An 11,452-nucleotide genomic window follows, 5' to 3' on the forward strand; every position below is an offset into this window, starting at 1 on the left:
TTTCTCTGTCACCCAGGCCAGAGTGCAGTGGTGTGATCATGGCTCACTGCAGCCTCTGCCTCTCAGGCTTAGATGATCCTCCTATCTCAGCCTCCTGAGCAGCTGGGACTACAGGCACACGCCACTGTACCCAAATACTTTTTTAACTTTTTTGTAGAGACGGGCTCTCGGTATGTTACCCAGGCTAGTCTTGAACTCCTGTCCTCAAGCTGAGGATCCTCCCACTTCAACTGAATTTTTATTTTTTTTATTTTTTTTAAACAGAGTCTTGCTCTGTCACCCAGGCTGGAGTGCAGTGGTGCAATCTCAGCTCACTGCAGCCTCTGCCTCCCAGGTTCAAGCAATTCTTCCACCTCAGCCTCCCAAGTAGCAGGATTACAGACACCCGCCACTACACCTGGCTAATTTTTGTATTTTTAGTAGAGACGGAGTTTCATCATGTTGGCCAGGCTGATCCCGAACTCCTGACATCAGATGACCCACGTACATTGGTCTCCCAAAGTGCTAGGATTACAGGCGTGAGCAGCCACACCCAGCCTGATTTTTTCTTTTTATGCAGTTTTCATCCACAAGAAGAAATTTTCCAGGCGCCAGTCTTTGCCACTCAGCCTGTGTCAGACTTCGCCTTTATAAATGGAGATTGTTAAGCCTGGAGCCAGCTCCATCAGGTCATGGACTCGTGGCCTTGGGTAGAAGACCTGGTCACGCTGCTGTGATTTCAGCACTCACCCCTCTTGGAAATGTTACTTTTTCTTCATGCACATGGCTGTTTTTTTAAAGTGCTGCAGAAATGTGGCCAAGACAGCAGAAAAGGTGTGAGCATCCCTGGCTACAAACGCATTTGAAACCAGAAGGGAAATGAAAACGCAGGCAGCCAGCAGTTGCTACAGAAACGTGATTTTCAAAGCATCTGCGTCACCTGCAACCTCATGGAAGCCTCAGTTTAGTTTACAAAGGAGCAGGTGGTCAGAAAGACGATTTGACCACTTTGTATTCATAAAATTCATTCAGAGCAGAAGTTTAAAAATCCATGAACCTCCTGCCCCGTGGTAGGCAGGGTGGGATGGGGGTTCACTGGGGGCTTTTGAAAGCAAAGTCTGGTTTGGTTTCACAAAAATTCTGAAAAGACAGCACCCATAGGGGGTTTGTAAAGGTCCCCCACCTCCACATGGTTCACAAGAAAGAAGGGAAAGGAAATCTGGTTCACAGAAAAGGAGGTTTCCCACGATTGTCAGGGGATGTTCTGGCAGCATCCTCTTGGGACCGGTTTGTTGATTCGACCACTTTGTCCTTGGGACTGGGTGGCTGGGCCAGCTGGGGCCGGACCAGGGCTGGTCCCGTGATTGTGTCTACCTCTGCCCTGTCCCCTGCACGCACCGTAACTGCATGGCTACGACCCCGCCCTCAGCATCCGTCTCTGCACCTCTTTCTCCTCGTGGCTCCTGGGTGGGGAGAGGCAGAGGGAGGAGAGTAGGCTCAGCTTGCGGGGGAGGCAGGGGGCTACACATCCCAGGTCACACAGGTGGAGGTGGGGCAGTGGGAGGACCATCTGGTCACCTTCTCTCTCTCAGTTCCTTCCCCAGCCCCCCGCCAGCCCCCAGCTCTGGCTTGACCCAATTTTCTAGCAGCCTGTTCCCCAAACAGGGCAGCCCTCCCATCTCCCACCCTCTCCATTAAGGCCACTTGGGATTTAAAAAAAAAATAAAAAACGCCCAGCTAGGATTGGAGGTGCAGACAGGGCTTGTGATTTCCCAGAGGACAGAACAGGAATGAGGATAGGGGCTGGCGGGGGCATCTGACCTCCCCCATCCCACCTCCCTGGCAGTGCCCAAGAGCTTCCGGGGCCCCAGGTAGAAGGAACCAGCCTCTCCCCTTTTATCACCACCCAGCAGGAAAAAAAGGGTGGGGAGGGATAGGGAAATAAATATGTTGCTTTGCCGAAATGTGCTCACTGTGTATTTCTCTCTCCTCCTCCTCCTCCTCCCCTCTCTCTCTCCCTTCTCTCTCTCCGTCGTCCCTCTGGCTCCCCCTCCCCCGCCCCCATGTGTCTGTCTGTCTGTCTGTCTCTCTCTCCCAGGCCTTATGACCTATAGAAGCCAGGCGGTGCAGGAACATGCCAGCACCAACATGGGGCTGGAGGCCATAATTAGAAAGGCACTCATGGGTAAATATGACCAGTGGGAAGAGTCCCCGCCGCTCAGCGCCAATGCTTTTAACCCTCTGAATGCCAGTGCCAGCCTGCCCGCTGCTATGCCCATAACCGCTGCTGACGGACGGAGTGACCACACACTCACCTCGCCAGGTCTGCAGGCCACCTCCGCCCCGCCCCCGTCTGTCCCCACCCCCCGGTGTGATTAATCCTCGCTCCTCCGCGCTCCTCTGACAACCCCTTCCTCAAGCTTTGGAGCTTGTGACTATTTTTGTGCGTGTTTGACTTTGTTCTGGAGTTTGCTAATCTGAAGCTGGGCTGACACCCCCCAAGTGTCTGCACCCTCTGCCCCCCCCAGCCCCGGCCCTCCTGACCACTAGGCCCGAAGTGCTGCCACCTCCCTCGGACACTCATACTGCCGTCTGCCCCCTAGTCCTGCTGCCTTCCTCCCTGCAGGGAACCAGCCTCCTGGCCCGTCTGTCTCCGTGGGGGAGACCAGGCTGGAGTGAAGGCCCACCCACACTGTGTGGACAGGGAGATGGCAGCCAGGCCTGTGCCCAGCATCTGCCAGGCCTACTGTGTGTCCACAGCTGCCTCTTAGCCTGGTGGGGAGGAGCCCAGGGTCTGTGTCAGCCCCGGGAGTCAGGGAGCCTTAGGGGTCGGCCCCCCATCTGCCTGGGTCCCCGTCAATACCCTCTGTATCGGAGCAGGGAGCTGAGGAGAGAGTTGCAGTTGTCCAACCTGGACACTGAAGCCCCAAGAAGTTTCTGGAGTCTCCCTGGGGGTCAGGCCTGGCCTCAGGGGTCCTGACTTCTCTGCAGGGGGCCTGGAGCTTGCCTAGCCTTAGCATGGTCCTGGGGCCATGCTCAGAGTCAAACCGGAAGCCCAGGCTTCATGGTTAGGGTTCCAGCCCCTGGGGCTGGGGTCGCTGCAGGACAGCCCAGGGGGCTATTGAAAATAGCAGATAGTTTAGCCACCTCCCCCCACCCTGCAGAAACTGATCTCCACCCTCCAGGCTCATGGCTGGCCATCTGGTCAACCCTGGCTTCCCAGCTGGGGTGGGCAGCAGGGAGGAGGGGTTTACATCGCTGCTCTCCCTCTTTGGAGGGCCCATGGCAGGACCTCACACCACCCCTGTGGCCCCACCGCAGTGTCAGTGCTGTCTTCACTGCCCAACACAGCCCCTTCCCATCTTGTCCCCCTGCAGGCGGCGGCGGGAAGGCCAAGGTCTCTGGCAGACCCAGCAGCCGAAAAGCCAAGTCCCCGGCCCCGGGCCTGGCGTCTGGGGACCGGCCACCCTCTGTCTCCTCAGTGCACTCAGAGGGAGACTGCAACCGCCGGACGCCGCTCACCAACCGTGTGTGGGAGGACCGGCCCTCGTCAGCAGGTGGGCACCAGGTGGGGACAGGGCACTGAATGCCGAACGCCTGCTGCGTGCAGAGCTCAGACACAGGCCTATTCTGTGGAAATGCCGTCCAGGGGCCTGGGCAGCTGAGCCTGGCTCACGAACGGTCAGGATGCTTCCTCCAGGGGCACTAGAGGAAAAGGATGTGGCTGGGGTCAGATCACATGGGCCTGGTGGGCCATGCAGGGGAGCCTGGACTTCCTTTGATGGGTAGTGAGGAGCCGTGGAGGGCGTTCGGAAAGGAAATGCTGATCTAACAGGGTCAGAAGGCCCCTGGGAGAACAGACCAGAGGGATGGTGAAGAGGCTACTATAGTCCAGGCAAAAGACAGCAGGGTGTGAACGGGGATGGAAGTAGAACAGGTGAAGAGAGGCAGATGGTTCTGAGAGCTGTTCGCAATTAGAAAGGGCTGGGAGGGCTGTTAGACAGAACCGCTAAGGCCTCTGTTCCCAGTGTGGTGGGCAGGCCACTGGCAGGGCCTGCCGGGCTCACAGAGGCCTCCTGGGCATCTTTTGCTTCTTCCCACAGGTTCCACGCCATTCCCCTACAATCCCCTGATCATGCGGCTGCAGGCGGGTGTCATGGCTTCCCCACCCCCACCAGGCCTCCCCGCGGGCAGCGGGCCCCTCGCTGGCCCCCACCATGCCTGGGACGAGGAGCCCAAGCCACTGCTCTGCTCGCAGTACGAGACACTGTCCGACAGCGAGTGACTCAGAACGGGGGAGGGGGGCAGTGTCGGGTCCCAGCGAGCCACAGGAACAGCCCGGCAGGAGCAGGGCGGGTGCCGACTCCCCCTACTGAGGAAGGAGCCCCTGAGTACGCCTGCGCCTCCATCCATCCGTCCGTCCAGAGCCGGCATCCTTGCCTGTCTAAAGCCTTAACTAAGACTCCCGCCCCGGGCTGGCCCTGTGCAGACCTTACTCAGGGGATGTTTACCTGGTGCTCGGGAAGGGAGGGGAAGGGGCCGGGGAGGGGGCACGGCAGGCGTGTGGCAGCCACACGCAGGCGGCCGGGGCGGCCAGGGACCCAAAGCAGGACGACCACGCACCTCCACGCCACTGCCTCCCCCAAATGCATTTGGAACCAAAGTCTAAACTGAGCTCGCAGCCCCCGCGCCCTCCCTCCGCCTCCCATCCCGCTTAGCGCTCTGGACAGACGGACGCAGGCCCTGTCCAGCCCCCAGTGCGCTCGTTCCGGTCCCCACAGACTGCCCCAGCCAATCGAGATTGCTGGAAACCAAGTTAGGCCAGGTGGGCGGACAAAAGGGCCAGGTGTGGCCTGGGGCGAACGGATGATCCGAGGACTGGACTGTTTTTTTCACACATCGTTGCCGCAGCGGTGGGAAGGAAAGGCAGATGTAAATGATGTATTGGTTTACAGGGTATATTTTTGATACCTTCAATGAATTAATTCAGATGTTTTACGCAAGGAAGGACTTACCCAGTATTACTGCTGCTGTGCTTTTGATCTCTGCTTACCGTTCAAGAGGCGTGTGCAGGCCGACAGTCGGTGACCCCATCACTCGCAGGACCAAGGGGGCGGGGACTGCTGGCTCACGCCCCGCTGTGTCCTCCCTCCCTCCCTTCCTTGGGCAGAATGAATTCGATGCATATTCTGTGGCCGCCATCTGCACAGGGTGGTGGTATTCTGTCATTTACACACGTCGTTCTAATTAAAAAGCGAATTATACTCCAGTTACAAAGGTTTCTTCTCTACCTCACACTGGGCAGCCAATAGGGCAGGCAGCTGGGGTTTAGAGGACAGTGGGAGTATACCCCAAAGGGCTAAGGCCACATCCCTCTGAGTCACCAGGAAGTGGATCCTTTTGTGAGTTGAATATTTATACCCTTGGTAAGGACATCACCATGAGGGCATCAAATAGTCACATCTGTGGTGAAGGTATCGTGTTCACACCCATGTTGAGTGTCAGATGTTCACATGGGTTCACACGCATGTGTCAGGTATTCACACGGTGGTCAGGGTGTCGTTCACACTCATGGTGAGAGGGTGTCAGGTATTCACACCCATGTATCATGTATTCACACCATGCTGAGGGTGTCAAGTAGTCACACCCATGGTGTCAGATGTTAATACTCATGGTGTTAGGTATTCATACCATGGTGAGGGTGTCAGATATTCACACCATGGTGTCAGGTGTTCACACCATGGTGAGGGTATCATGTTTACACTCATGGTGTCAGGTATTCACACCATGGTGAGGGTGTCAGATGTTCACACTTATGGTGAGAGGATGCCAGGTAGTCACACTCATGTGTCAGGTATTCACACCATGGCGAGGGTGTCAAGTCACACCCATGGTGAGGGTGTCAGATATTCACACTCATGGCAAGAGTATGAAATATACACAAGGTGAGGGTGTTGGGTATTCACTCCCATAGTGAAGGTATCTAATGTTCACACCTGTGGAGTCCAGAATGGCCATCACATCCTAATTGGAGTCTTTTAATGTCATCCCTGCCCACGGAGATCATGATGGGGATGTCTTGGTGTGATTTGAATACAGGCAGGGGAGAGAGCAACCCCTGCCAGCTCGTTCAGTTGCCTCTTGAGTTCATTTGTACCACATCTTGGGTGTGCCCTGTCTTGTGCCCGCAGCATCCCTTCTGGAGCAGAGTGGAACCTGGGAATGGCCACAGTTCTTTGCTATTGACCCGGTCACCCTTGGCCTTGTCCCTCAGTGCCAGTGACCTGGCCCTCCCCTTCATTTTCCTGCCCTTTCCCGATGCTGCCACAGCAGCACGGCTGTCCCTCTACACTTCCCCAAAGCCTGACACCCCAGCTGGTGCCTGGTCCCGTGTGCAGTGTCAGTCCCCGGAGCCAGATTGGGTGGCTGAGCTGGAAGAGACTTCATTTGCCCACTGGCCCCCAGGTATAGCTACAGGTGCCCTGGCATGGGGAGTGCACTGGGGCCCCCTGTGGAGCCACTGCCTGCTTCCCTAGAGGGAGGAAGCCCACCCTTGCCCTGGTGCTTCCCCTGCTGGTCCGGAGTGGCTTGAAGCCTCCCAGTAGGGCTTCCATCTGGACAGCCCCATCACAACCTCTTAGCCATTCTATGTCCCCAAGCCCATGGGGACAGCGCTGGCCTGAGTGTGGCCTCTGAGGCCTGCCCCCATCCTAGAGCAGAGGTCAGAGAACCTTTCCACTTGGCAGAGCCATGAGGTCAGCTCTGCCCCAATGGCATTCCTGGAGCCACTGTAGCGTGAAGACCCCCAGTTTGTGTCCCACTCCACCCAAGACCCACCAGACATGTGGACAGTTGGCAGCCAGGAAACGCCTGCCCTGCGAAAGCTGAGTCCTTCTGCTGGGTGGGTTCCTAGGATGGCGCTAGCTTCCCAGGCCCCTAAAACCTTTGGGAGTGCAAAGCAGGTGGGAGATGGGCCCTCTGCCCCTCATGGGCACAAGATAACCTGCAAAGCAGGGCATTCTCTTTTCACTCTTCCTTCAGAAGTGCATCTGAGTCATGCTAAGCGTGGGGGTCCCAGGGTCCTGGAATTCTGCCTGTCCCCATCCCTCAGCCTTCAGGCCCAGGCAGTCTGGGGTGCTGGCCTCAATTCACCCAGAAACAGGCAGTCCCAAATCCTCAAAGAGGGCCGACCCTGGCCCAGCTACTGGTGAGCAGGGACAAAGAGGTGGTGCTGACACAGATGGGACCCAGCCTTGGGGACTCTGGTGGGGATTTGCCAGCAAGGATGGCTGAAGCTGGGGGTCCCTGGCCCTGTGCTGGTGTCTGAGCAGCCTCACATCCAGCACTGCAGATACCAGCCTCGCAGGACTGGGGGGCAATGGAGGGGAGAGCCACAGTCCACCGGAAGCAGAAATTGTCACCTCCTACCCCAACCTTCCCAGGGGACCAAAAGCCTCCAGGGCCCAGGCTTGCCCAGAGTCCTGCCTCCCCTGGAGTGGGGACCAGGGAGGAGGGGCATCCTCAGGGGCTCTGCCCAGCCTCACTGGCTCTCAGTGTCCCACCCTGATTACTGTGCCCAGGGTAAAAATAAGCTGAAGCCTTTGGTCTATGCAGGACCTGGATTCCAGCTTGGTGACTGCGATCTGTGTGAACCTGGGGGCGCTTTGGGTGCCCTCTGGGCCTTGGTTTCTCATCTGTGCACCGGGCTCTAATGGCATCCCAACAGGGCTGAGCCTGGCACCGGGCTGTAGTTCTGAGGCCGGCAGGCAGATGGCAGTGTGGAGCCGGCAAAGAGCCCTGTCCCGGGCAGGCCTGCCCTCCACTCAGGGCACAGAGCAGCCCCCACCCGGAATCCAGGATGGGTTGGGGTATTGGTCATGCCAGCCGCCAGGGGTTGCCCACTCACACTGGTGAGGCCCAAGATCCCACAGCACCTTGTTCAGCCACCAGTGAGACCGGAGAGATGGGAGTGGACCACAGAGCTCAGCCCAGACCCCATCTCTGTGCCTCTAAATTGGTACCACTCAGCACCACGGCATGTCTTCTCTGAGGACCAGGGACTCAGACCCAACCCAGGTGGTTGTTTGCAGGTGCATGGAAAGCTTGCAGCCTGCTGTCCTCAGAGGGTCCACTCCGTCTCCCAGCTACAGTCAGTTGGTTCTCAACCTTCAAAGAGGTCGTCCCACCTACCCCCAAAGAGGTCATCCACCTACCCCCCAAAGAAAGATGTCATCTACCTATCCCCAAAGAGGTCATCCACCTACCCCCCAAAGACAGACGTCATCCCACCTACCCCCAAAAGAGACGTCATCCCACCGACCCCCAAAAATGTCATCCCACATACCCCCAAAGAAAGATGTCATCCCACTTACCCCCAAATATGTCATCCCACCTGCCCCCAAAGAAAGATGTCATCTCACTTACCCCCCAAAAAAGACGTCATCCCACTTACCCCAAAGAAAGACGTCATCCCACTTACCCCCAAAGACGTCATCCCACCCCTGTCTTGTGTGGCTTTTTCACTGCTCCATCTTTAAAATGAAGACTCATGCTATTCCCCTGACCCCTATCTCCCTGGAAAACCCCTATACACACTTCAAAACCCAGCTGGGGTGTTACTTCCTTGAAGAGCACACTGCCCTGGCCTATTTCCTCTCCCCTCTGCATCTCTGACAACAGTGCAATCCTTGTCTCAAATCCGACAGAACCCTTGAGGGGCAGAGCTCTTGTCTTTCCCCTCCTCACCCTGTCTTTGGCTGTGAACCTCCCTGGCAAGTGTGTTGTGAACTGACGCTGCGAGTGTCTAGTTCTCAGTAGAAAGCTAGAAAGAGCTCTGTAAAGGACAGTTGGTGGCAAACGTCACCATGTCTTAGGATGTCGGGAAGTTGGTTAAATGCAGATCCCTGGGTCCACCTAGACGGTCTGATGCTCTAGGTCCAGGGTGGGGCCCAGGAATCTGTGTTTTCAACAAGCAGCCCAGGGGTTTCCGGTGGGAGTAGTTGGTGACCCTCACTATGATGGCAGGGGCGGTGCCCAAGATTGGAGCTAGGCCCTCACCTGGAACCTGGCTCCTTCGCTTCCATCTGATCAGGAGGTCTCCAGTAAGTGTACAAAAGTCTCTGTAGAAGGAGGCCTGGCCACCAGCCTGAAGAGCTGCTACCCATAGGGCAGCAACGGACTGGTCCCGAAGACCCTGGGGTTGGCTCCGGACAAGGCTTCCTGGGATGACACAGATAAACTGGAGCAGTCCGGGTGGCTTCCTGGAGGAGGCAGGTCTAGGGAACGGAATAGGCTGAGAGGAGAAAACCTGTGTGGCAATGGCTGGGAGGTGAGGCCCAGCCAACAATCCTTGGGAGCCCACCACCATGGGCTGGACGTGAGTCCCTGTGGGGGCCCAGGAGTGTCTGGGGTGGTGAGCCGTTGCTTAATAAGGTAACTTGCCAGTTTTCTGAAATCGGGGCAGTTTTGTCTTGCAAGGGTGCTGATGGATTGTGAGGGAGAATTAGACCTGGGAGGCCAGTGTGGGACCAGGATAAGGGACTGGCACAGCGCAGAGGCCAGGACGCAGCCCCCTCGCCCTGGGGAGGGGGTCCGGGACCAGACACCATGGTGTGAGGGGCAGGGGCTCGGAGATCAGCACGATGCAAGGGCAGCGTGTCACGGCCAGCTGCCTGGTCCTGGCCCTGTCGTTCGACCCCACCACGCCTCAGTTTCCCTCGAATGGGGTGGTGATGTTGCTCTAGGGAGTGACTGCTTCCTGAAAGCTATTGGGGTTTTTTTTTTTTGGTTTGTTTTGTTTGTTTGTTTTTACATAGCCACTGTTCGCTCACCTGTATGGGAACCAGATAGTGGCCAGAGGCAAGGGACAAATGCAGAGGTAGGGAGGGAGAAGCTGCAGGTGGCCAGCAGCAGTGGCTCATTTGCAAATCTGGGGAGCTGGTGCTTGTGGAAGGGTTCTCTGGCCATTCTGTCCTTGAGAGGCTAAGGAGGGCCATCAAAGAAAATTCAGTTGTTGTTTACAGATTCTCTAGAAAGCCGAGAGGGCTCAGCAGTCTGCAAGCCACCAGCTGTCCTCACAGGGGCACTTCCTCTGGAGGGAGGCCAGGGGCACACGCCTCCTTCGCAGGATCCTCCCCACCTCTTGCAGGGCCATCATGAAGATGAAACAGATTCAATGTACGACATGCTCCCGGCAGGGCCAGGCACAATGTGGGTGCTGCGCAGGCCCTGGGTCTTGTTCCCATTCTGGCAAGGAAGAGATGGGACCAGTGTCAAGTTCAATGGACTTGCGGGAAGGAGCACTGTTTGCAGTGCAAGGCAGGGGGCTGCCGAATCTGATTTTAGGTCTGGGAGGTAGAGACCTTTGTAGGGGCCAGCCCTACAGGGTCTGTGGGCCCATATCTAGTATAACTCTTGTTATCTTATATATTTTATTACACTGGAACAGCTCGTGCCCTCAGTCTCTTGCCTCGACACCTGGCTGGCTTGCCGCCCACAGACCTTACGCTTATTTTACGGATGCGTAGGGAAGTGAAGTGACCTCTTCCTTTTCCAGCAGCGGAGCCCATCCTGTGTCAGTTTCCCCTCCCCGGGGCCCAGTGAGTGACAGGTGCCCTTCTGAGGACATCACCAAGGTTTTGCATATGGCACATTGAATCTCACACATCTGGTGTGCCTGGGCTGGGGGGAGATGGGGAAAGACGCTCTAGCCGGCAGCACCCGAAGGCTGGGCAGTTCAGGACAGCAGCCAGTCTGTGTTTCAGGGGTGGAAATTCCCAAGGCCTAGGATCCAGACAGAACCGGTGTCTCTTTCTGCCCGTCTCCAGGTATGCTGGGTTCCCCTAGGACAGATGGGCGGCTTCAAGGGAAAAGCAAGCGTACTTGGGGGCCTTAGAGAGTTGCTCTTGTCCTCTCCTTCCACCCTGTGCCTGGCTGGGCTTCCCTAGGCCCCTACATGACCAGCAGGCAGGCTGGGCCTCCAGCATCATTAGCAAAGGCAAAAACCATTTGCGTGGTAGAGCCACCGCAGGAGGTCCACGAATTGCAGGCTGTCAGAGGCAGGTGTGTTCTCTGGGTTCTCCAGGAAATGGGCTGAGATGGAGTTAGGAGGGTAAGAGGTTTTGCGGGGTAATGCCTGTGAAAGAGGAGTGAGGATGGGACGGGACAGGAAGAGTCTTGCAGGCCATGCAGACCTGACCGTCTCACCTGAGTCCACCTGGGCTCCAGAGCAAGACCAATCCCCGGAGAACCTCCATGTTTGTTGAATTCACTGGCACTGTAATTGAAAGTGTCAGAAAGCCTTATCCATTTTCCCTTCAAGATGGTGAGAGATCAAGGTTGTGACTGAAAATCAGGCTTGTGGAGTTGAATTTGCATGGATTAAGGAAGGTGCAAAGAATGCCACCCCCAGCAGCATCTGTAGGGAATCCCATGACTAAAGCAGGGCTCAGGTCTTGAGGTGCGCTTCTGTCCG

General features: G+C 56.8%; 1 protein-coding gene across 1 annotated transcript in view; it reads left to right on the forward strand.

Annotated features, from left to right (window-relative positions):
* Positions 1–4,264, forward strand: part of NCOR2 (nuclear receptor corepressor 2) — a 240,411-nt gene extending 236,147 nt beyond the window's left edge. The window contains 3 exon segments of the mRNA XM_030938910.1: positions 2,078–2,302; positions 3,357–3,536; positions 4,083–4,264. Coding sequence (XP_030794770.1) covers positions 2,078–2,302; positions 3,357–3,536; positions 4,083–4,264 — 587 coding nt within the window.
* The last annotated feature ends 7,188 nt before the right edge of the window (positions 4,265–11,452 follow it).

The sequence above is a fragment of the Rhinopithecus roxellana genome, chromosome 10 (assembly GCF_007565055.1).
Source record: "Rhinopithecus roxellana isolate Shanxi Qingling chromosome 10, ASM756505v1, whole genome shotgun sequence".
Lineage (NCBI taxonomy): Eukaryota > Metazoa > Chordata > Mammalia > Primates > Cercopithecidae > Rhinopithecus > Rhinopithecus roxellana.